The sequence below is a fragment of the Perkinsus marinus genome (assembly GCF_000006405.1).
Source record: "Perkinsus marinus ATCC 50983 genomic scaffold scf_1104296950436, whole genome shotgun sequence".
Classification (NCBI taxonomy): Eukaryota; Perkinsozoa; order Perkinsida; family Perkinsidae; genus Perkinsus; species Perkinsus marinus.
The window spans coordinates 350,890-374,008 of NW_003209596.1; the positions used below are offsets into that span (position 1 = coordinate 350,890).

Below are 23,119 nucleotides of genomic sequence, written 5' to 3' on the forward strand. Positions count from 1 at the left end.
CGTGGTCTGCATCGCCAATGACAGCTCCATATCTTGAGGCCTTCTATATCAGGTCGTGTCCGGTTCCTAGCTCGATAAGTCGGTTATTATCATCCTCACATCATAGAATGCGTTTCTCGTACGGGCGAGCGAACGCCAGTATCGCAGCATGCTCAGAGGAGGTTTCAAGATTTTCTCACATACCGTCGTCTAGCACTATGGGCCTATTTGCCTCTCCTCTTCTCCAATGCTGGACGCGAAGATACTTGAAGACTTAGGTAAGATTCTTCCACTCACCGGTTGAGGAGCTGTAAGTTTGTAGCATTCCCCCTTGAGGTTAGAATCCTCAAGTTTTGATCCGTATCAATCAGTGCTGGCTCCGTGTGCCTCACTCTCCCAATCGCGCAGAAATTTCATTTTAACTCTGTCTGATCCTAACAGTCTTAGATGCATGTGGGATTTGGATAGAAATTCAGTACTTCCGTTCGGATTCCCGCTTGGAGTTTTGGTTGTCATGCTGCCTCGTAGTTGTGATATCATCTTATCGCGTCCGATATCTGCTCACGTCCGGACAAATAGTGACTGGTGGGAATCATATCTGGTACATGGCGAGTTTGAAATCTGTTGAAGCAAATGCGAGGCGATTAATCATCCCGTGATCCTTGATACACCCCTCGGTTTCTCATTGATTGCACGAGTCTCGAAGATTTCAATCCAGTATTGGTGAGACGAGGTCTCTCTGTAGTGACTGCGGGTTATTTCACTAGTTTTTCGCTGTGTCTGGTACCCAGGTTCTTGCGGCCTTCAGTTAACTCGGCCAGTCTCAGTCATGTTCCCTCCGCCTTCTCTGCAGTATCCCCCTGTGATCAGCGGCTCGATACCGCCTACAGCTGTTTCTGGCTCGGAGCCTTCTGTATTCTGGCCATCATGTGAGGATTACAATTTTCAGTCTCCTATTCATAGTGTTCGCCGTCTTTTAGTGTTTCCAGCTCCATCGCTGGTCATCCCCCGTACCCCATTTGCGACATACCTTCCTTCTAGAGCAGTCACTCGTGTGGAATCGGAGCAGTCTGTGACCACCGTGATCGAGAATCATGGCGCAGAATCTCAAAGAAGTGAAGATCAAAGGACGGGATACTCGATCCGTCACTCTCACGCTAATGCTCATCACCAAGGCTGATACAGCTTGCACTTCGCTTCCACTTCCACTGTGGTTTTCGTTACATCTGTCGCGTTTAGATCGAGGACTTTCCGATCAAACCGATGCCAAGACCGAGGCCTCTAAGCCTCCGACTACATCTTCTGTCGCGGAGCCGGCAACTGAGACTGAAGCGAAGAGGATAAGTGCTGCAGTGGTCAATGGTATGCCCACCGCGATGTACTGATTGAAGTCAAATCGGAATTGCTCTCAGGCAGACGCACGTCCGCCGTTCCGTCGAGGAAGCCAGGGTGCAAGGGGGTCGCTCCCGAGAGGTGGTTGGAGAGCCTGCCGAATTCACCAGGGGTTCTTCACATCTTCAGGATGTCTAAGATGAAGGAGGAAGTGGAAGATAACGCCGTTAACGAGCTGAACGCTGAGCTGAAAGAGCTTCTTCAAGAAGCCCGCCTTAGCGAGGAGCGATATAATTGCATCAAGCGTGAGCCAGCCTTAATCTGAGCAGAGACTTGATGTCGTTTGGCTCCACTCCTAGTTGAGATTGATACACTTCGCGACCTCAATCGCAGCAGGAGTGGCCTCATCGCTGAAGCCAAGAGGCTAGTCCATTCCTTAAGAGAGGAATTGTTGGAAAAGGAGATCTCCCTCAGACAAGTGGGGTTATTTGGGAACAATGGCGGAGAATGGAAGTTGACTCTTTTCAGCTTCAAAACGAGAAGGAGCAGCTGGAGCTGGATCTCAGACTCGTTGACGATGATGTGAGTCCTATCTCCTTTCGCTATCCGGGATTCCTTGCCACTGACTGAGTTGTAGTCTTCTCTCGGAAGAACATCTGCATTTCCCCTGGAGATTGAGCTCGTCAGGCTCGCTTTTTCGAAGAAGAGTTGACTAGATTACAGACGAGAGTCAAGAGAGCTCAAGCAGAAGCCGACGTAGTGAGAAAGGGTAATACGTTGTTGTAAATGAGACTTGCTGTAGGCAACCTTCATTCGTGAAGAGATGGCCAATCTGGAGGCTGGTGGAGGAGATGAAGATGATGATGAAGAAGACGAAGGCGAAGACGAAGACGAAGAAGAAGAGAATGATCATGATGATGAATATGATGAATATGAGGAGAATAGCAGCGAGGAAGAAGGGATAGATAACTACGAGTGCGACGAAGATAACAGCAGCAGTAACCTCGCTGAAAACTCTGGAATGTGGGCTTCGACTTTTCTCCTGCGCGAGAACTGCTAAGTGCTTCAGCGCGGCCCGTGAGAATCTGGAGCAGTTCCTCGAGATGATGATGGAGTTGGAACAGCTCAAGCTTGAAGCCCAAGCTGCTGATGAATTGAACCAGCTCGCCGAGGCACGAACTCGACTGCTTTACGGCGATCGTAAACTTGCGTTCCCCTCTGGTTTCGTGTCTCCCAGTATGTTGAAGAGAAGCGTTCTCCGTCAGGCGCTGGAAAAGGACGAGTCTGTGCGATTGAATGTATTCGAGAAGAAACTTAAGCACCATAATGAGCGGCATAACGAGAACGATGGAACCAAAGATAAGTAAGTGTCTTGTTAACACGGCTCTACGGAATGCAACTGATCGTCATGACCGATTTGCAGTCGGAGGTGAGGGTGACCATTGTGCGTGTTCAGCGACCCTGTACAGGCCAAGGTCATTTGAACTCGTCATCGACGCAACGGCTGCTGTCCTCCTTGAAAAGGCTAGATATCATCGTCACTGTCAATTGGGAGGCACGTCCCCATGCATGCAGTACTATCGATCACTTGCATCATCCTCACACTTCCCGCGTTCAACTCCACAAGGTGTTGCACGGTGCAGTTCTGTGCTTGCCCCTCGACTGAGCAGTTTTCGCCGGTCCAGGTTTTTAGTGGGATTGTGAGGCGGTCGATCAGCGAAGTATGCTACGAGCTTCCCGGGGAATTTCTTATAATCGGCGTTCGGAGCGCTTCACATGCTGAGGCCCGTCCTGGATGGCTTTGATGCTAACATAACGCAATACTGTGTTTGAGTACGTTTCGGTTGGGTAGTAGTCTTTATCCTGGCGATGACTGAGAACCGGGATACAACAAACCATCCAGGAGTGGTGGGTCGAGAAATGTTATTAACCGAGTGGCTCATGGATCAGATCGAGTCCTGCCAAGACGTACGAGAGTCTGTATCCCACCCCCTGTGTGACGCTCAGCGACGGTATACGATTTTACCCGTTTCAGGTTCTCACCTACGATCCACATTCATGGCCGCTTGACCATGAAACGGACTTGCGAATTAGGCAAAAGTGAGGATCGATTCTTCAGGGAGGAATCGTATGTTGTGAACGGCAGGTTCTACACCAAAGTCTGCAATGGAGTACTCTCTCACCTCATCAAACTGGGAGTATTCCAGAAGATCAAGGAGTTGGATGCAGCACTGGCAGAGAAGACTTTCTCAAGCAACCCATCGGGTAGGACTGATTGAATTGCTGGCCGTCACCTATTTCCTTGACTTCCGTGACCCGCGATTCAAATCACACTCGATCGCCTCTGTTGCTGCTGAGGGGTGTCCAGCGGATATGATATTTTAGCGGCCACTGTGGTGCCATCCGGCGATGAAGAAACTTGGCAGCGAGAAGCGAAGCTAGCGGTCTTGAGAGAGAAGATTAGACAAATGGATGAAGCGGCAGCACAGCGGCGTGAGCGTGAGCAAGTACATGAGTAAAGTTTGATCAGTTGGAAGATCGAATGGTATCTGATTCCAGATAATAGATGAGGAGCTCAGTTCTGCTGAGGCCCAGATGGCAGCTTTGAAGGGAAAGGCAGACTCTATTGCAGCAAGGACTCGCTAATTGAACGAGGAGGCAGTTCATGGCTTCAATGCAATCACACATTAATGCGAGATTGTTGCGTTCGTGCGAACAAGCTTCCAAGGGGAAGTGAATCTCTGTAGATGTACTACAAGCTACACCACGAGCGAATGACAAAACCACCTCGAAATCGCACTTACCAGAAATCCTACTCTCTTTGTTTTGAGCTAAGGTATTATGATCTCGTGCATTAATAGTATATCAGTCCTTAGCTTTCTTGAGGGCTCGAATGTCATTTATCCATCCGAGAAATGGTGAATAATTGGGACAAAGGCCAATTCGATAATATCGAATTAGTGCCAGGCTATAGGCTACTCACCAACCGTTATCTGTAAATTTCCTGTTCGCCGGTAGACTCCCTCGCTAGTGGCACGCGATGTTGCTTCGTAATCCACGAGTTCAGCCATTCACGACGCAGTGAGCCGGTCCCAATGCGATGGGATCCCATGGATACAAGCGTGATTGTGAAACAAGCACCACCGTTCATAACTCGGATGAAACTCTGATGTGAACAGACTAGTTAGTAACTAGTAGTTACTGTATCTGTTGGACTCGATAACGGCAACATAGAGCTCCTCATTCGTACAGCGATATTCCGGCAACACATACCAGGAACTGACGGTTAACATTTCCGTCTCGCTGTCGAGTGTTCGCGACCAGAAATGCCACGAGTCTGTTTTACTGACTATGAACGATGCCTCGCGAAAGAGCGTTAGGCCCTGTCGGAGATTATGTAGGGGCTCGTAGCCACTAATTCGAACTGGTAGTGAGTTCGTGCTCTTCTGCTTGGGAATATGTCGTGAACATATTACCGTATCAACTTATTTACCAACATCGACAACACTGGCGCTCAACTCAGAGACATAACTAAGTGAATGTTTGATGGATGCGCGCTGTAGATCGGTCGATTTTACTGGTCCCACAATCACAGATCGCTGCGAGTTCGCAGTTGCTTCACTGGAAGGGATTCATTCAATGAACCCATCTACTCGACGACCTCCGAACCATATACGACAGAGGCGGCTACTAACGAACAAATTATTGCATGGCTATGCAAAGGCAAACCGCCGTCATTCAACTTGACTCGGTTCCGATGCTTCTGCTGTTGGGATCTTTGGGAACATCTCTTTGTCACTTACAAAGTGGAAGTCGTCATCCTGCCATGTACGAGGCCGTGAGACGAGAGTAATTACGGAGATGACAGCCTGACAGGGAACATGTGAGGCAAAGAAGCTTTTACCGAACGTACCAGTATCATAGACCCAATAGCAACCGACAGAATGATGATGACTCGCAGAGAGCTGTGCCCAGATGAGGAAATGGCCGACTCTCTAGTATCTGTCAACCAGAAACCCAAAGGACATAGGGCGACACACAGGCGCCGGCCAGATCCATCGTACAGCAAAGCGAGTTTATCATTCCCTGATTCTGATTGGGTTCCTTCGGTTGGTCTGTAACGCACTGGAGGAAATAATCTCGCGAACGGTTATACCTGCCAATTGATGAGAGAACTGACAACAGTGGGTCCTCACTTGAGTCCATCCGCTGTTATTTTCTCTCCTGTAGACGCATCTGAAGTGCATATCACCGGCGTGAAACGAACAGGATCTCCTAGGCACCTAAGAGGGAATGCGCGGGCATGCTGCACGTCAAGGACGAACACTTCTTACCCTTCCACTAAACAGTAACCTCCTGAGCAATCCAGTGCGCGCCACGTAGAATAGAACCTGCAAAGGGAAGGGCGATTGAAGTTAGAACTAATAGATGAGTCCTACGATGTTCTATAGTCATGGAGGAGTTCGTACTCAGATGAGTCTGTCTGATTATCATAAGCGTTTGCTCCATTGCGGTCGATGGCTTGAGCGGCAATGTACTCCGTAGACTGGCTCGCTAGCACGATTGAATACAGAATTACCAGTATCACAGCCACCAAGATGTACCTCAAGAGGGCATAACATCAAAGAGCTGACAAACCCTATCTCTCACCGTATTTGCTTCGATAGGTCTTTGCTCCGGAGAGCCCGAAAGCCATACATCGACGTGGCGAGCATGAGTAGGTTGAAAAGTAGCGTAAGGAATATGGAGAGGACCGAACCGATGTAGCTATCGTCCAAAAGGCTCCAAATGCCTGTCGAGTACATTCAAGGGAGCTCACCTATGCGGACTTACTCGTCACGACGCCCACCAGGCCCCAGATCAAGAGGAATGTATTGAAAGCGATACAGAATCCCATAGCCGTATAATCGAAGGCTCTTCGGAAGCGCACACCAGCGCTCGATATGAAGCCTGGCGCCGTCTCCACCATTTGTCAAAGTGGGCAGAATTTCTCGCCGTGAGGCCAGCAAAGAAGTTCAACGTTCTCCTCGAACTGCGTAGGGAAGTTGCTATAAAATCCAAATGGCTCGACGTACTCAACACCACAATGGGATATCCGAGAGAGGAAGGTAAAACACTTCGTACGACAATGAATCACGATGGCTCCCGTTAGCTGCCTCGTAGTGAAAATGTGGTTTCTGCTGTTGCTCCTTGACTCGTCACTCGTCTTCCCACCATGGAATGGTTCAGTGGATGAGAGTCACTAGCGTTGTCCATCCATTGCTAAGGGAGTGCATGTCACGTGTGTGACACATGCTATAATTCCACGATAAAATCAGAAGGACTGCTGCGGCCTTCGGCAAGCACTGGACAAACGAGGGTGGCTATACAGTAGACAGCTGGGAGAAAATTGCTTTTCGGTATGATACTGGATATCGTCACAGTGCGCCGATTTAGTTCACAAAATCTCACTAAATTTCACATCAGTAAAAAGCAAAACCAGTTTATTGTTTGAGAAGTAAGAGAAGTTAGAATGATAGGAAAATTATGCTGCTTTTCATCTCTATTATGCCACAAAATATATGAGAACAGCTCATGCTCTATCGTGTTGCTTCCCCAGGAATTTTAATGGTTCTAGACTCGAACGTTGTACCACAGAGCGAAGAGATTACCGATCGCATCGGATCATTTAATTCTAGTGTCATTCTCAACCGCATTCATCTCTTCTTCGCGGCAGCCTATGCCCCCCTGATGCGTGAGATCACTGATTCTTCCGATCTCCACATCCGACTTTCTCGACTAACACTAGTGCTACACCGCGGTCAACCCTAATCGGCCTCCCGTGGTCGATATAATTCGCAGCATAGAGACTGATCAGGTTCAGGCACGTTGCATGCCTCGTCTGTGATCTCTCAGTAACAGCTTTTGGACGATCTCCCTCCATGACCGCAGCCAATTCACTTTCTCCATTTTGATGGGAAAAACCAACCGGGATCGGACTTAGCGGACAGATCGGGGAAGGCGACCCGTCATATACCGAGCACTCAACAAGATGGAGACTGGGAAAGCTATGGTAGCAAGAAACAATAATTTTACGGCGCAGCGGTCATCTCCACATCATCCGAAGGCGATCGGGTGTCATCCATGAGATCCTCGTCCGACTCGCTATCCTCTCCTCCGACTTCACCGACCCGCTCTGTGAGTGGCACCCAACTCTGGTGGGAATCTTTAGCATTTGGACAATATCTAAGGAGCAGCAGTTATTGAACCAGAAACCGCGTAGAGAGCAACAGCTGGCTCCAGGTGAAACTCGGTCCCCAATGGTACTACTGTTTCCGGAGAGTCTCGAATACTAAAATCCGATAGAGCTGCTCCACGAAGGCGTCAGCCTCTTCGTCAATCACGACTCGAAGCTAACAGTAAGATATGCAGGGAGCAGGGATCGAACCCGATATCTTCCCTAGCCTTATCTTGTGAATACATTCTTGCGTATCCACTATAATGACAAACCTCGCATAGGTATCGCACAAGCATACCAAGAACCCCGAGTTATTACCTCCCTTGCTAGATCAGGCGCATCGGTTCGCCGATTGACCATCCTCATTATCCAGTCGGTGAGCTCCCGGTCGGGACTGCCCAACCACAATGACACCTACAGACAACTAATCCAAATTAGTTATTGTATGCCTAGAGCAGTCCGGAGATAATCTTTCAACCTCGTGTGGAGCAGTCACGATACCAAGATACCTTCTCGGAAAGATATGCTACCTGGCGACGGACCCACGTCCACAGAGTCTGCTGGACAGTAGTAGATTGACTCAATACGTAATCCCAGTCAATCGGATGACGATAAATATCCGAACGTTCACTCGGCACCTAACGCACGAAGGGGATTTCCTGCCACGGATATCCAAGATAACCTACCAAGGACATGAGCTCGTGGATACTCATTGTACTCCGACTCTTGTGTTCCCTCTTCCGCCGCTTCCTCTCATGCTTCTCGCGCTTCTCTGTCTCTATATCAACCTTATCGGCTGCTGCTCGTGCTTCAAGATATTGAGCTTGCACCTAGCAGAGATACAAAACAGCTTCACATGACACCTCCAGGCTCCCATGGTACATCAGCCAACTGCTGCTCGTTCCTCGACAGCTTCTCCTGTTGCTCAGCCTTCCCCAACAATACCGTCTCAATGCGCTTCTCTTCCTTCTTCACAAGTGACCCCTTCCAGTTCTCAGTGCCTCTGGCATTAGCCTGCGATTCCTCAGACTGTATTCTAGCTTCCCCAGCCCGAGCTATGTCCGACAGGATACCCTTCGCCCGATTAACCTGAGCCCGTCGACAATGAAGCAATCAATAGCAACCAGGGAGAGATAATAACAATATAATAGAAGTGATAAGTGATGCTGTTATTCCGAGAAGTGCGCTGTTGTGTTGATGTGAACTTCGTGAAGGACAGTAGAATGACAGAGAGAAGGTGTTTTACGATGAATGGGATATGCTATATGCTACCCTGCGGGCATAGATTCCCAAGCGTACTGCCGTTCCTTTTCCAAATCAATCTTAATTGTAAGTATATCCCCCATGCCCTGGTACTACCAACTGGTGTATCTCATCATCCACCAAGTCCATGAGATTGCTAGGCACCTCATAGCCCTCCTTAGCGATCCTATTGGCGACCTCTCTGCCTCTGACACCCCGCCAGTGATACATCATATCCTGAGTCCTTTTATCAACTCTAGCATATATCTCCCGACCAAAAAGCCTTATCCCAGTCAGAGCTCGCTGTGCCTTGAACGCAGCCCCGCACGAACGGTACTCAGCAATGACGAACGTCTCTCCGGGAACCCTCCAAAGCTGTATAAACTGGTCATTGATTTTCTCTATGGCCTCCTGGCGTTCCGCAGTAGTAGATGTACTCTGTTTTTCATCATCCGCCGGCGCCGCGGCCACTGTGAACATCTCGTCGAGCAACTCTTTGTCCGCCCTCGGGTCGATGTGGAAGGCGAAAATGAGGCCCCGCCGAACACCACTCGTCCCTGGTTTGTATGCAGGCCGCCTAGAGCCTCCTGCAGGCCGCGTATTCACCATCCCTTCCGATGGAACTATGTTTGGTCGGACCGGTGGTATGGGCATGGCTGGTGGTACGGGTGGTCCACCACCGAGCATGGGTGGCGGCATTCCCATCATATGAGGTCGTTGGGCTCCCATCATCGGAGGACCTTGGGACGGTAGAGGTGGAGGCATCATCATCCTTGAAGGCGGTGGTCCAAGGTCGGGACTCATCCCAGGTGGACCATGGCCCGGTGGAGGGTTCCAGTTGGGACCACGGAGAGGTGGATGATCGAAGCCCTTACCCTTACCACTACCTTTGCCACCAGCCCACATAGGACCCCACTCGGGAAATGCCTTGCCCCAGCCACCCGGCATCGGAGGCATTGGTGGCATCGGCGGCGGGGGACCGAACCCCTTGCCGTCAGAAAACCCAGCGCCCTTACCGCCATAGCCTTTTCCCCCAGGAGGACCCGAGAACATTATACGGAAGGGGAAAAGACTACAATAAGCACCCCGAGTCCCTTCAAACATCGTCCTCTGAAATCACTTCAATTCTAAATCACATTGGAGGATGAAACTCGTCAAGCAATATGAGGCTTCGACCGCAACAATGTGGTCCACCATATCTGTATCCAATATTGGCGAACCGAACCTTTGAACCTATGTTATGCTCGGCGGACCGACTCAGTTGACTTGGACGGTTCCTCAACGCGGTAAGTACTCATGTGAAAACGGAGAGCTTACCTGATCAGAAAACGGGCAAGAAAAGAGGTCGGCAACTGCAGACCAATGGGGCACCTCGGGACGGTTCACGAGGTTATCGTCTGACGATGCCCTGCGGTGTGGTGATCGGTTCACGGTGTAGTATGGTCATTTTTTGAAGATCTATTTCGCTCTCAGTGAAGTCAATTCCATCGGGCGGGGCACCTATGCCACAACCCCAAGATATGCATAGTACAATTAATTCTGCGATAGGAAGAGTAATTCCGCCGGATTGTGGGAATCAATCTCGCTGTTCGTGGAGCCTATTCTGCATGGGGCAGATATGCCACTTCGAGAGCAGCGCATCGAGGTAATTCAAGATGCTCACTCTGATTCACAATGTTTCTCGCCTCTAGAAGGCGGCAACAGTCACGCCGCGTAAGAGTTCAAGGGTGGCATATCTGCCCCAGACGGATTCGGTCATAAGGTGTTAAGTGCCTACAGTAAAGCAATTTCCCACCGAAAAATCAGACCCTTGCTGACGCAAAGTTAAACGAGTAGGACGATTATTCCGGAGAAAAATACACGCGATGTTTTAGCTCACTTTCTGTTGAACGATTATGCGCTGTTTTGGCTGCTCAAGATTGTCTCGTGCGTCTGACTTCCGCCCCTAACCCTCAGTCGGTAGTTGTCATACTCCCACTCGTCTTTGATACTATGAATGGTCTATGGGGCTAATCTGGGAAACTGGTACATTGGCGCCATCGAGAAGATTGCGAACGATTTCCTCAATCATTGAACTTCTTCCACCTCTAAGTCTCTTTCCATTGTAGTTACTGAGACGCCCCGGACAGGCACTTGATGGCTCATTTCCCGGTCTTTGTTGCAGTAGCAGTCCTCCCATTGAGCTTAGTGGTCACTTTGGCAGTTATTGCCGTAAAATGAGCTCACTCGACTCTCTTCGAATCCCCGAGGCCAAGAAGGACTACATCATCCAGAAGCTGAACCCCCTTCTGGAAGACATGGTTACTGAGTGTCTCACTCAGATGCCTAACGACCCCGTCGAGTTCATGATCAAGTACGTCTCTGTTGAATCCCTTCTCCTCTACACGGTCGCCATTTAGGTATTTACGTGAGAAGAAATCAGGTGGCTCCGAAGATACGTCCCTCGGGGATTCCCTTCAAGCTGAGAACAGTCAGCTGAAGAACGAAATAAACCGTCTTCGTGATATGCTCAAGCACAGTGTTGGCGGAGCTGCTGGGACTACCGATGGCGTACCGACTGCATGGGCCCTTAGTCGCAGACTACTCTCATTCAGGACAACGACTCTGTTTTGGATTCTGAGGATGACGAAGATGATTACGTTGATGAACTGCCAGCCAGCTTCGTCCAAAGTTCGGCTCAGCGCGGCAAGGCCCGAGCATCAGTAAGGCCTCTCCGTGCCAGGCTTCCGGCCGATAAGCTCCTTCGTTAAGGTGAGTGCAGAGGCCTATGGTGCTTGGAACGTAAAGAAGGAGTTTACACCCCCGGTGTATCCCAAGGAGGACGAGCAAAAGGCCAGGTACACTGCGACCGTTGACTCTTCTTGTAAACGATGTTGCTATGTCAGAATCAAGGACGTCCTCTCCAAGTCGTTCCTCTTCGCCGCTCTGGACAACAACGATTTTGCCATTGTCGTTGACGCTATGAAGGAGGTGCGTCTTGTATGTAGCCATTGGCCAGGCTTGATTGGTATCTCTGGTAGGAGACTGTGAGTGCCAAGGAACGTGTAATTAACCAAGGAGATGATGGCGACTTTCTGTTCGTCGTTGAGAGTGGTGAATTAGAGGTCTATAAGAAATTCCCAGTGAGTTATCATGACCTACAATCCTGCCCCGATGTGTATCAAACAGGGAGACGAGGAGGAGAAGATGCTGAAGGTGTGCGAGGTCGGTGACGTCTTTGGCGAGCTCGCCCTCCTCTATAACGTCCCTCGTGCCGCCTCTGTGGAGGCTAAGACCGACTGCACCTTGCTGAGGCTGGACAGGGAAACCTTTAACCACATCGTTAAGGTAGAGCGTTCATGATGTGCTTACTGAGGCCTATTTGAGCTTGTCTATCGGTCACTTTTCTTTTGCAGGATGCAGCAGCACATAAGCGTGAGCGTTATGAATCCTTCTTGAAATCCGTGCCACTGTTGAACTCCATGGACGCGTATGAGAGAAGTCAGATAGCTGACGCCCTCAAGCCCGTCTCGGTTGCTGCCGGAGAGATGATTGTCAAACAAGGTGAGTCTCGTATCGCGTCCAAGCAGCATTGCCGATGGGAATCTCCTCGAGCCTCCGTTCGGGTGATGTGGTCGATGACATGAAGTGTCTTCAAGCAGTTGGAGAGAAGACCTTGGTTTACGTGGAGCTTGTTCAGGTGAGCCCGGTGACACCTTCTACGTTATTGAAGATGGAGACTGTGAGGCCTTGAAGGAGCGCGATGGAGGCCAGCAGGAAGTGGTATGAGCATCTTATACCTCCTGTCCGTCCCAGGCTCATCATCAGGTTATGTCTTATGGCACTGGGGACTATTTCGGCGAGCTCGCTCTTCTCCGTGGGGAGCCTAGGGCAGCGAGTATTAAGGCCAAGACGGACACCAAGCTTCTCGCTCTAGACAGGTTATCGCGAGTTTGCCATTCCGTGAGATTATGCTCGTGTCGTTCAGGCGCAGCTTTAAGAGATTGCTCGGACCCCTCCAGGAGCTGTTGGTGAAGGCATGTGATCGATATGCGAATTAGACCACTAGAGGCTATTCTATACCCGCAAACCATGTTGTTTAGTCATCTTTTCCCTCTCGCTATTGGACGTGGGGATGTCTGTGCTTGATAAGTGGCGATACCATGAAGCGTAATAAATTTATCGTGGTGATGTGCTGGTTGGTAGTGTTAGTAAGATCAATCCTTTAAGGGTAGTAAGGTGCGCCTTTCGTGGTATCAGTGAGATGTGCCTGCCCGTGGTATGGCATTGGATTGGGCTGCTGAAATCCTACACAGTGTCCTTTCCTGATCGGCTATAATGCCCAATACGCTTCCTGCTAATAGAAGTGATGGTACTGCTGCAGGGATTCTCCCCAGCCATCGCCCTACTGAGAGGACTGTAGGTGTCTAGTTCACTCCTTGGAGATGACTTCCTTCCCACGGTCTTAGCGGCTTCTTCGGGACCGCCGGTGTATCTTTTTCTCAGGAGAAGTTTTCTCCCCTGTAGGCGAGCATTCAGGTTTGTGTACTGGACGGCCATAGTCTAACTTGTGAGAAGCTGATGGAGTTGTCGAGTGGTAATGTCGAGCTCACCCTCTCTGCAGCGGCCTGGGATAAGGTAGAATACGTCACCGTCTAAGCCGGTGGTATGGCCCTAGGCAGGTCAATAGGGGCCGCCATGTGATCGATCAAATACTGGATAAGAACGAGGTGGCCTATGGAATTAACACTGGCTTTGGTATGTTCTCGGACGTCATAGTCGCGCCAGATCAACTCTCTCAGCTGCAGGTGAGTGCGCAGCATATAGAAGCTTGACGAGGTCATGACCCTTTGCAGGTGAATCTGATCCGGTCCCATGCGGCTGGGGTTGGACCGCCTCTCTCCCGGGAGAGGACCAGGATGCTTTTGGCTCTCCGGGTTAATGTGATCGCATGTGGCCATTCTGGAGCTAGACCCGAAACGGTGGAGAAGATGCTCGCGGCTTTCAATAGGGATTGTCTATCGGTGGTTCCATGCCAGGGTACTTGCATATCACTCAACGTTTTCTTACTGGTTTACTTTGTCGATAGCCTCGTCTCGTTGGGATCAGGTACGGTCGGCGCCTCGGGTGATTTGGCCCCACTAGCTCATCTTTGCCTGGGGTTGCTTGGAGAAGGGCTTATGTGGGATCCACAGTCAGCTGAGCCCAAACCCGCTGGGGAAGTCCTTGAAAGGTCATTGATCTTTGCGCAGTTGATCTTCCTATTCGATCGCCCCTAGGCATGGACTGGAACCCCTGCAGCTGGGTCCTAAGGAAGGACTAGCTTTGATTAACGGGACGCAGCTGATTTCGAGCCTTGGAAGCGAAGCCGTTATGAGGTCGATCAACGTAGCAAGATGCGCTGATATCACCTGTGCTCTGTCTCTGGAGGTCCTTATGGGTGAGGTCTCCTCACTTGGAGAAGAGGAGTATGTTGTAGTCTGGCAGGCACCCATAACGCCTTCCACCCTAAGATCCATGCGGCGAGGCCTCATAGCGGACAGAACTTGGTGGCATCTAGAATTCGCGGCTTATTGGAGCCTGAGAAACCGTCGAAGCTATTCGAAAGTCATCGATACAGTGGGAAGGTGCAGGACGCATATACTCTACGCTGTGTGGCGCAAGTAAGTACTTATAAGGAAGCGGCATCGAGATCATTCGCTCCGCTTTGTGCGGTGCCTGAAAAAATTGGTGATATGCATATCCTGCTTCACAGGTCCATGGAGTTGTTTTTGAAACTATTGATTTTGTCAAGCGTTTGCTGGAAGTCGAGCTCAACTCGGCCACCGACAACCCTATGATTTTTACTGGAGGGGCGGACTTCTATCCGACTGGTAGCGCCAAGGCCCCCGCGTGCACCCGCGGTAGGATTGTCTCCGGAGATGGAGCTGCCGCTTCGAAAGGTAGGCTGTGAATCTCCGGAGAGTCGACTAAAGTAGCTGTCGATTCTAGGTAGTGCGGCGACCACACCAGCAGGGGTGTCCTCGTTGAGTCCTATCCACTCAACGCCCCATGACAGCAGCCTTAATCTCGATGATAGTGTAGGATGCAGGTCCTGGTTAGTGGTTGACCATCGTGGTAGTTCCCTCTTCTGGACGGCCCTGACGATGCAAGTGACATCTCTGACTTGAATGGCGCCCGTAAGGAAATCCAGAAGATGCGGGCCCTTCTCAAAAACTTCAAACAGGAGAACACAGCCCTCAACGTACGTCCTCTACCAAGCAGTAGCTTTCACCGTGGCAAGCACGTATTTCGTTAGACTCACCTCATGGAGACCCTATTGCTTGGTACTAGTGGCTTCATTATTTCCGGTGGCAACTTCCATGGGGAGTAATCAGTGTTGTTGGCTCAAGGGCACCGCGACTGCCTCGTAGATATCCCGCGAAGGCGCTGGACTATTTGGCGATAGGCATACAGGAGCTGGCTAACATCTCGGAGCGCCGCATAGAAAGGCTGGTCAATCCGGCCCTGTCGAATCTCCCCGCATTCCTCGTTCAAAACGGCGGTCTTAACTCGGGATTCATGATAGCTCATTGCACTGCTGCTGCGCTAACCAGCGAGAATAAGGTATTCCTTATTGCCTCAGCAGCGCTATGATTCTAACGTTCAGGTTCTATGTCACCCGTCATCTGTGGATACTCTATCTACCTCTGCGGCTAAGGAGGATCATGTATCCATGGGAGGCTACTCCGCAAGGAAGTGCCTTGAGGTCATCTCCAATGTCGAGGTCGTCATTGCTATTGAGCTCATGGCTGCTTGTCAAGTGAGTCGATACAGGGACCCTGCAGACTAGGAGATCCTTTATGCTAGGCCCTCGAATTCCACCGACCCTGTCGCACTACGGTGCCACTAGAGGCCGTATATGATCTTATACGGTCGGCCGGTGTAGATCCATATGATGAGGACCGCTACATAGCCCCGGACATTGACAAAGTCACCGATCTCGTTAGGTAGGTTAGATCAGGAGGTGTTACTATGGTTAGTAGGTCGCGTTAGGTCTGGTGCGGTATGGAGAGTGGTGGAACCTTACCTTAAACAACGAGAGGAGAGCCAAATCGACGAGGTCTCCCCCATTGACATGATGCCGAGGGGTGATATCCTCACCCTAAGCCGGAAGCTTTAATAGCTCGCACGAGTTGGGTAGACCGGGGAAGTAATTTGACTTGGGAGCGCCTCCATGTTTCTATATCCATTTTCAACTTTTTAGTTAATGTCTCAATCAGTCTCTATGCGAGTTGCGTTAGCCCGCTCGGAAGTCTCGTTCGTCTGTCATCGCTGAAACTAATCGTCGAGGCATGGACTTTCAAATCCGATTTTGCCCTAGGCCGCTTCCGCGTCCATCTGCCGTCACCACTGAAACGCTTGATGTTTCTCCTGACCGCCAGGCTTTTTGTCAGCATGCCGTAACTTGCCTCATGTTGAATGCAGCTCTGCTCGATAGTGGCACACTTGGGCCTTCTGTGGCTATCATGACTTTCAACAGAGTTTTAAGGTCATATCTGTCGTGGTTGAGTTCACCACTTCTGTTGTCACATACCGCTTCAATGCAAGTTTCCTCTCCACATGGCCACTGCTATTCCGAAGATCGTAGGTAAGGCACGCAAAGGCTCCAAAGCTGCGTTGGCTGCGAATAAGCGCCTCATGCTTAGAGGGGCTCCTCCTGTCGGGGCGGTGTATAAAATGTCCCCGGTCGAGCTACGACGCAGCATGCAGAAAGTAGCACGTGAACGCATCTGGAAGAATGACCTATGGGAAGCTTATATGTTCCGGGCAGCGGCGCTCCGAACTGAGCTGCTGGTTACAGATCTCTGCCTGATTCTAGACGCTACAGCTTTGGGGAAGAAGCGCTCGCCGGCCTTGGCCCGGTTCCTGTTAGACGAGGTAGTCCGTAAAGGCAACAACGTGAACTATAAGATGTCGTTTCGTGATGTTGTGATGGCCCTCAACGCTGGCGCAAAGATGCGCCTTGGCGGAGACAAGCGGTGGGCTGACGAGTTAGTCACGATGGGCCTCCGGAGGATCTCAGGGACAGATCGGCATGCTGTCTCTCCGAATGACATTGCTCTCTTTTTGCATTCCCTCACGCGCCTGTGCGTGAGTACGACCCAGATGGAGGCGGCCCGGAACAGTGTGGCCAGTGAGGTGACGCCGAGAATACCCAAGCTGACGGACGGCCACACCCTGTCGCTTCTACTGCACGGTTTCAGTCCCCTGGGGAGTGCAGGGCTGGAGGAGGCACCGGAGTATGAGGATCGAGGAGACGAGGAAGAGGCTGAGGAGGACGAGCCTTTCGAAGAACATGGTAGGGAGGATCAGAGAGACACGACTAAGGAGAATGCCATAACACACAGGCCGGTGTTGAAGATGCTGTTCAAGCAGGTTGTCGAGCATATCAATAAGGAACGAGTGTTCAATAATATGGATGTGGCCCACGTCATACTGGCTGTTGTCAACATATATCGTCGTTCCCCGAAAGAGCTCGAGCCGAACGGTTTGGTTCCTCCTAGTCTCATACCCGCATTGAATGGACGTATAGAGGAGTTAACGGCCAAGATGAAGCCACGCGACATCGTTCGATTCATGCGGTACACTGCTCAGCTACCGGTTATCGATACGGGCAAGCTTCTGCCTGAAATACTATATAGGATTCGCCATTTCACTCCAGCGTCCTGTCTGGAGATTCTCAGACTACTACGCCAAAATCCTGGCTACGACGAGCACGGCAAAGTTGAGTCCACCATTTTCTATCGGCTCATTCGTGGGGATTCGGCGAGATTCCTCACATTCGAACAGGTCTGTCATCTAGCCGGCGTGGTCCTCGAGGATTCTCCCACTTGGGAGGCCCGAGAGTGTCTGCTCACATGCTTGTTGAAGTTTAAGGCCAAGAACGAGGGAGTGCCGCCACCTGAAGTGGTCATCCACGCGATCAGCGTCTACTCTCGGCTGGGCATCCGAGACACGCATTGGGTGCACGTTTGCAACAGCACGCTGTACCCTCTGCCGGAGCTTCCACCCCCAATCCTGGCAATGCTCGCCTCGGCGCTGGCTCGACTCTCTCTTCCTACGGTAGCAGATCAGTTGGGGGTTTACGTGGCGGCTCAGAATTCTGATTGGAACTCAGCGGAGCCATCAGCTGCAGCTTCACTCCTCTATTCAGCTGCGCTATTCGCACTGCAACCTCCTGGGCGGCAGCCTGAGACGATGACGGCAGAAACGCTGCAACCAGCACTTGCCCGAGCACGACGCGTCGCGAAGAAGAATCCGGAGGTGGCCTCCGCTTTGGGTCTTTTCGCCGTTACAGATGTGGGAAAAGCCATGGGAGCGACAGCTCCTCTAGTACAAACTAATCGGCCAAGATGCGGCTTTGAAGTGTCCTTGCTGGACCACATACGACAAAACTGGTCGGGAGTTGACATAATCGAGAACGCGGTGACTGTGGGGCCTGTTGTGGCCCTAGCTGCGATATCTCCTATACAAGTCGCCGCCTTCGCTCAGAGGCGGGCAGCAATCTCGGAGGGAGACTATGGTGATGAGTTCGAATTTCCCAAGGCGCCCCCTTTGAAACCGGACGACTGGGTCATTTTGGAGGCTCTTTCGGACGGCCACAAGACTTGGTATAGGAAGCTTTGTATTCGCTACCGCCGTATCTACGTTCATTCAGGTATCATTACTCTGAAGCCTTGGCGTCACAAACGATGAGACATCGCCGACACACTGTGAACGCAGCGAGATACGCAGAGCTGCAGGCCTTGCGGACGAAGGGGTACCGAGTTCTCTGCGTCAGCGAGTACATGTGGCCGGGTGACTCTGAGAAGCGTACGGACGTTATTCTCGACCAATTCGCTCACTTGGCGAGCGGAAAGAGAGAAGTTGAGTGGAAGAGAGTCGTGGAGGACAATACTCCTGTTGCGAAAAATGATGTTCTCAACCATGTCTCTGATTCATCGTGATGTTTCTGATCACCAGTATGTTTCTTGACAGCAAGTTATCGGACACAACTTACGTTTGGATAACATCCCACCTCACAGCTGTTGACTCACGTGGACTTCGATACAAAACCCGGTGACGCGACAGGGAGGCTATGATGAACAGCGATCGAGGTCAACTTCGGTTAAGACTCCATAATGCTGCCTTGATTCAATCTTAAACATGTTAGTTTAACGTCATGACGTACACAACTGTGAGCAAGCAAGGATGGAACTTGGATGCGTATTGCCAAACTCGCGTGCATAAGTCAAACTTGTGCAGTATATTGTTAATCTTGATCATGGTATATTCTGGTCGTGTCAAACTCGGTTGTAACAAAATAGACAAGTGACCAACTTGGATTTTCATTGTCAATCTTGATTGTAACATAATTAGATTGCGACATACCTGAATTCTAAGAGTCAAACTTGATCGCAACACCGTCGTTCCTGCCTGCTCATTCGTTAAACTTGCGCAGGAAAAGGGGTAGACAGGTCACTCGTTGACACTCGGTGGACGGATCCACTCAAAGTCGTGATCGGGCCGTCGATTGATATTTGAGATAGCCGGTGCTAGCGACCCTGGCAATACAATCACGAAGTCGGATACATACACCAGATGATACTCCAGCTGCGGCCGCCAAGGTTCACAGGAGTGCCAACAGTAATCGTCCAAAGAATTTTCACGTTTCGTTAAAATTCTACGTGAATCATGAACGCTCCTATATTCATTGTCCAGCTGTCTCCTCTGCACAAGCAGGGCCGCACAGTCGGAAGACGAAGGCAGCTGTAGTGGCCGACCGGAGTCGACTCACACATAGCGAACAATTGATAAAACTTAGCCAACAAACTGACCAGCGAGAGCGGGCAGATCCGCCCACCATCACTCATTTGTAAAAAAGCCCTGCACACCATGCGATCAGTCTCAGTATATGCGTGCCCCATGATGTACATGCGTTCGTTCGGAACTGTTCATTGGAAACCATTTTTCATTATTTTTCCGGTCGAACTTATTGTTCCATAATACATCGGTATTACATTATTATGCTGATTCTCTCGCGAATAACCCTGAATCTTCCATTGTATCTGAATGGCCACTGACTCAGTGGCACTGAGAAGGCCGTGATTGAGTCATAAGACTCTACAATATTGTGCGACCGACGACAGCCTCGTGTCAGCGCAAAATTAGTGACGGAACAGTTTTTCCCTACGCTACTTGCTCAATCAATGGTGTCACGTTTTGCTCATTTCTCATCTTTTTCACTTCCCCATCTCTCATTATGTCGAGTTCTCTCAGTGGGCAGGCGCTCGTACAATATGGCCTTCCCTTCGCTGCATCTTTCAGGATAGTTCATCCGTAAATGAGGTCCCTTACCTCGGTATTACTCTTCCTCTTGGTGGCACATCGTCCGACGATAGCTTGGCTCGGGCTAGAAGAGAAACTTCCGCGCTGGCTCAGTAACAATATTATTTACCGCAAGTATCAGGCTGGCGACGACTCGAGCCGCGTTCTCGAGGATCTTGCTATTCTCTGTACACGAGAGGATGTGTTTTGTTTCGTCGCGGTAGACACTTCTATCAGCGCGAAGGTGAGTCTCTGAGTGTCAAATATGTCCAACCACGAATTCATGTTTGCGCCTGCAGCCTAGAACCTGCGCCCTGGAGTGTTAGTGCAATGCCTTGAGACTATTGCTTTCTGTTGGAGGAATGCAATGCATTCCATCATGTCGCTGAGCTCGGCTCGCCTCGCGGATAAGTGTTTTATCGGGTTTTCAGGCCGTTGTCGGCTATATCGAAATGGAAATTCCTGCTTACATGCCGGATCCGAGAGTGATGGACGCTATTCTCGAGAAAATGTAAGCGACAATTCTCTGATACTCCAGCGGTAGGAGAGAATCGGGGGATCCTTCGTCTCTGAGGATAGTGTCTTTGTGAGCATTCTTCTGCAGGCCCGCTCCAAGTAAGAAGAAGAAAGATAAAGTCATTGGTTATATAGCTTATGTAAGTCGGCAGCGTGATATGACGCTGATTGGATCATCGAAATTGGTTGTTGAAAAATCAGGTAAAAGTGGCTGCGTCCTCTCGAGGCCAAGGCATTGGAACGGACCTTATTTCACGTACCTTCAACTATGTGAGTGCTGTTTTCTCCGGGTTCATTGCAGAAGACATGCGAATGTTGTCGATGTCGACTACTTTAGCTCGGCCGAACCAGGCCCAACTTGGTCGCCATGTACCTAATGGTAAATGAGGACGATAAAGCAGCCATTGCTTTGTATAAGAAGACGCAGTTCGTGATGCTCACATGTGAGTAGTTGGAAAGCAATCTGATATGCTAACACATACAGAATCGCTATGCTACTGTGGTCGTCTGTATTTGAGTGATTGAGTATCCCCGACGATCCTCTCAGACCAGGACAAAGATACTCTCTATTACGCGCGTTATAACATGAAGTAGATCGCAGTGGCTCACAGAGTTCTATCACGGAGCCGTCTTTCTACTTCACGTAAGTATATGCCTTTCATCGCAGATAGGTTAGTTGATCATCTTAGGACCATCATGTGAATTCCATAGCTTTTCTCCCGTTTTTCGAGAGAACCGGACCATTTCTTCTTCAAGGAGTTATTCGGTCTGCAAAAAACTCGATTGTTCGACAAGCAGCACATGTTCTCTCGCACCAACCCAAGCTGGCCCAATTTCTCCAATGAGAAACTCTGAGTGAGGATGGCTTGTGCTTGACAATGACTCTTAATTTTGCTGGTTGAACGGAAGCTTCCTCTGAATACCGGTTCTTGTATAGTGTTAACTTAATGAGTAGCGAGAGGATGGGAGTGAATCAACAACCAATAAGAAGAGCTCACTCAGTGCTTTGGAATGGTAGCCGTCGGCTTCTATCTACATTCATCTGACACTCAATGAGAAGTTACGTAGAGTGGGCCCTGCATTTCGATCATGCTGTAGACGGTTATGGAATGTCCGTGTGCGAAGCACTGGTGAATTATGGAAGCCTCGTTGTTGCGCATTCCTCTCGAGATCAGTGAACGTGTTTATCAGTTCTTTAGTTGCGATCAACTCGTCTCTGCCGCCCCGTGATTTCTTTTGCCGCTGTTCCCAGATGCGCGGTTTCTCTCGTCTTCGACTAGTCCAGCAAACTTCCCCTTCAGCTATTGTCTTGCACGCTAGCTCTGGCAACTCTTATCTGCCACCTCGCGAAGCTCTCATAGTTTCTTCTCTAACAATCGAGATTTCATTAGCGCCCTAAACTAACCTCGGCCTCGAATATTCGTCCCATAGAGAGTATGATATAACAATCGCGCTTGAAGAGTATGACGTCCCTCCACCTGCTACGACAAGGTGAACTACAACGAACTAACCAGATAAGCCGGCCTCGGAATCACTATGTAGGGATGGTCGTGGTCACTACGAGAGCCACACAGTGTCCTACTGCCAAAACACACCACTTGAGGACTCTGGTCGTGCTGTTCTACCACACCTCGCTGGCAGCAAAATGAGTTGCACTGCATATTGAGCGATCGGAACGGATGTCACATCAAAAGATGTCGGGGGAGGACATCAAGCTGTGGCCTTTCTAATCTCACGGGAGGACATAGAGCTCCAGCGGGAATCAGCTACAGTTCATGATGGGACCTGAACACGGTGGGCGTTGTCAGAGTATTTCAGCAGCGGTACACCATTTATCGCAGAAAATTAGCCTTTGGTCAGCTCAGATGAGCGACCGCCAAGACCAATTATTGGTCGCCAATATGCATTGTCCGTCGTGGGCATGGTATGCATCATCCATAACCTCCTAAGTTGGACAGCTCGTGATTCATTGGATTCGAACTCACTTCGGAAATGGGTCATCCCATCAGTTATGAAGTCTGTTGGTGACTCCTCAAGCCTGAAGGAGTATTGGTGCCGTCGAATCTCCATATTCTCGTCTTGTAATGCCATGCGTTGCCGGTACATCTTTATGAAGTTGATGCTGTTGATTCCATCTCTGCTCGTTTCCAGTCCCAGCTCGCTGTCCAGAACCATCCAACGATCGAGACCATCTCTCGGGCCGCGGGACCTCCGGATTTATCGCTGGGTCGAATGGGAACGGGTGACCGATCTCACGTGAGTAATGCCTCCACCGCTCACGATATCTCAGAATAGGCGCTGTGGTGGTGAACGGAGAATTCAGTGAGCGAGCGGGTTGCAGACTGGGTAGGCTAAAGTCATCGAGCTGAGCCAACAGTGTCTTGGACCATCCCAGGCTCCGGCGTGGGACTCGACGCACGACTGATTCTTGATCGGACAATGGACACTCTCAGACGATTTGCGAAGCTCTCATTGAGCATCAACTATATGAGCTCCTTGATATTC

At 50.3% G+C, this 23,119-nt stretch overlaps 7 protein-coding genes across 7 annotated transcripts in view; 5 read left to right on the forward strand and 2 right to left on the reverse strand.

Moving 5' to 3' along the window:
• The window catches only part of Pmar_PMAR018576 (hypothetical protein), a gene marked incomplete at both ends in the record, with an annotated part of 5,401 nt that extends 2,723 nt beyond the window's left edge, over positions 1-2,678 (forward strand). The window contains 9 exons of the mRNA XM_002778090.1: positions 788-908; positions 1,219-1,341; positions 1,392-1,452; positions 1,501-1,616; positions 1,671-1,789; positions 1,840-1,893; positions 1,999-2,067; positions 2,114-2,334; positions 2,381-2,678. Coding sequence (XP_002778136.1) covers positions 788-908; positions 1,219-1,341; positions 1,392-1,452; positions 1,501-1,616; positions 1,671-1,789; positions 1,840-1,893; positions 1,999-2,067; positions 2,114-2,334; positions 2,381-2,678 — 1,182 coding nt within the window. The remainder of the gene's footprint in view (positions 1-787; positions 909-1,218; positions 1,342-1,391; positions 1,453-1,500; positions 1,617-1,670; positions 1,790-1,839; positions 1,894-1,998; positions 2,068-2,113; positions 2,335-2,380) is intronic.
• A 2,180-nt stretch (positions 2,679-4,858) lies between these two features.
• Positions 4,859-6,345, reverse strand: Pmar_PMAR018577 (hypothetical protein). The gene is made up of 8 exons (XM_002778091.1): positions 6,145-6,345; positions 5,962-6,103; positions 5,751-5,915; positions 5,646-5,702; positions 5,508-5,594; positions 5,376-5,467; positions 5,225-5,313; positions 4,859-5,180 (listed from the first exon to the last, which is right to left on the reverse strand). The coding sequence occupies exons 1-8, from the start codon at positions 6,278-6,280 to the stop codon at positions 5,046-5,048; spliced, it is 903 nt and encodes a 300-aa protein (XP_002778137.1). The 5' UTR covers positions 6,281-6,345; the 3' UTR covers positions 4,859-5,045.
• Positions 6,346-7,379: 1,034 nt separating this feature from the next.
• Positions 7,380-9,844, reverse strand: Pmar_PMAR018578 (Annexin A7, putative). Its single transcript, XM_002778092.1, has 7 exons — positions 8,888-9,844; positions 8,411-8,617; positions 8,215-8,358; positions 8,059-8,166; positions 7,847-7,942; positions 7,621-7,703; positions 7,380-7,536 (listed from the first exon to the last, which is right to left on the reverse strand). Exons 1-7 carry the CDS (start codon positions 9,821-9,823, stop codon positions 7,383-7,385), a joined length of 1,728 nt encoding a protein of 575 aa, XP_002778138.1. The 5' UTR covers positions 9,824-9,844; the 3' UTR covers positions 7,380-7,382.
• Positions 9,845-10,986: 1,142 nt separating this feature from the next.
• On the forward strand, positions 10,987-12,810 carry Pmar_PMAR018579 (cAMP-dependent protein kinase regulatory subunit, putative; the record flags this gene model as incomplete). The annotated part of the gene is made up of 11 exons (XM_002778093.1): positions 10,987-11,123; positions 11,170-11,320; positions 11,365-11,472; positions 11,522-11,607; positions 11,656-11,740; positions 11,791-11,892; positions 11,939-12,097; positions 12,166-12,313; positions 12,450-12,532; positions 12,566-12,690; positions 12,738-12,810. The coding sequence occupies 11 exons, from the start codon at positions 10,987-10,989 to the stop codon at positions 12,808-12,810; spliced, it is 1,257 nt and encodes a 418-aa protein (XP_002778139.1).
• A 277-nt stretch (positions 12,811-13,087) lies between these two features.
• Pmar_PMAR018580 (Histidine ammonia-lyase, putative) lies at positions 13,088-15,911 on the forward strand (the record flags this gene model as incomplete). Its single annotated transcript, XM_002778094.1, has 12 exons — positions 13,088-13,168; positions 13,277-13,387; positions 13,432-13,557; positions 13,606-13,789; positions 13,859-13,982; positions 14,029-14,189; positions 14,237-14,412; positions 14,505-14,641; positions 15,163-15,355; positions 15,399-15,551; positions 15,599-15,738; positions 15,785-15,911. The coding sequence occupies 12 exons, from the start codon at positions 13,088-13,090 to the stop codon at positions 15,909-15,911; spliced, it is 1,713 nt and encodes a 570-aa protein (XP_002778140.1).
• A 424-nt stretch (positions 15,912-16,335) lies between these two features.
• On the forward strand, positions 16,336-18,738 carry Pmar_PMAR018581 (hypothetical protein; the record flags this gene model as incomplete). Its single annotated transcript, XM_002778095.1, has 2 exons — positions 16,336-18,402; positions 18,450-18,738. Exons 1-2 carry the CDS (start codon positions 16,352-16,354, stop codon positions 18,736-18,738), a joined length of 2,340 nt encoding a protein of 779 aa, XP_002778141.1. The 5' UTR covers positions 16,336-16,351.
• Positions 18,739-20,096: 1,358 nt separating this feature from the next.
• Positions 20,097-21,502, forward strand: Pmar_PMAR018582 (hypothetical protein). The gene is made up of 7 exons (XM_002778096.1): positions 20,097-20,342; positions 20,530-20,609; positions 20,703-20,754; positions 20,816-20,884; positions 20,952-21,057; positions 21,162-21,257; positions 21,304-21,502. Exons 1-6 carry the CDS (start codon positions 20,115-20,117, stop codon positions 21,206-21,208), a joined length of 582 nt encoding a protein of 193 aa, XP_002778142.1. The 5' UTR covers positions 20,097-20,114; the 3' UTR covers positions 21,209-21,257; positions 21,304-21,502.
• The last annotated feature ends 1,617 nt before the right edge of the window (positions 21,503-23,119 follow it).

Excerpts from the sequence above, each read along its gene's own strand:
- Pmar_PMAR018577 (XM_002778091.1), bottom strand. The coding sequence starts at position 6,280 with ATGGTGGAGACGGCGCCAGGCTTCATATCGAGCGCTGGTGTGCGCTTC. Across the intron at positions 5,468-5,507 it reads ATAACAGCGGATGGACTCAA|GTATAACCGTTCGCGAGATT; the intron begins GTGAGGACCCAC and ends ATCAATTGGCAG. Across the intron at positions 5,314-5,375 it reads AATGATAAACTCGCTTTGCT|ATACTAGAGAGTCGGCCATT; the intron begins GTACGATGGATC and ends TCTGGTTGACAG.
- Pmar_PMAR018578 (XM_002778092.1), bottom strand. The coding sequence starts at position 9,823 with ATGTTCTCGGGTCCTCCTGGGGGAAAAGGCTATGGCGGTAAGGGCGCT. Across the intron at positions 8,359-8,410 it reads ACGAGCAGCAGTTGGCTGAT|GTGCAAGCTCAATATCTTGA; the intron begins GTACCATGGGAG and ends TATCTCTGCTAG. Across the intron at positions 7,704-7,846 it reads CGCCTGATCTAGCAAGGGAG|CTTCGAGTCGTGATTGACGA; the intron begins GTAATAACTCGG and ends TCTTACTGTTAG.
- Pmar_PMAR018582 (XM_002778096.1), top strand. The coding sequence starts at position 20,115 with ATGAGGTCCCTTACCTCGGTATTACTCTTCCTCTTGGTGGCACATCGT. Across the intron at positions 20,343-20,529 it reads ACACTTCTATCAGCGCGAAG|GCCGTTGTCGGCTATATCGA; the intron begins GTGAGTCTCTGA and ends TCGGGTTTTCAG. Across the intron at positions 20,610-20,702 it reads GACGCTATTCTCGAGAAAAT|GCCCGCTCCAAGTAAGAAGA; the intron begins GTAAGCGACAAT and ends ATTCTTCTGCAG.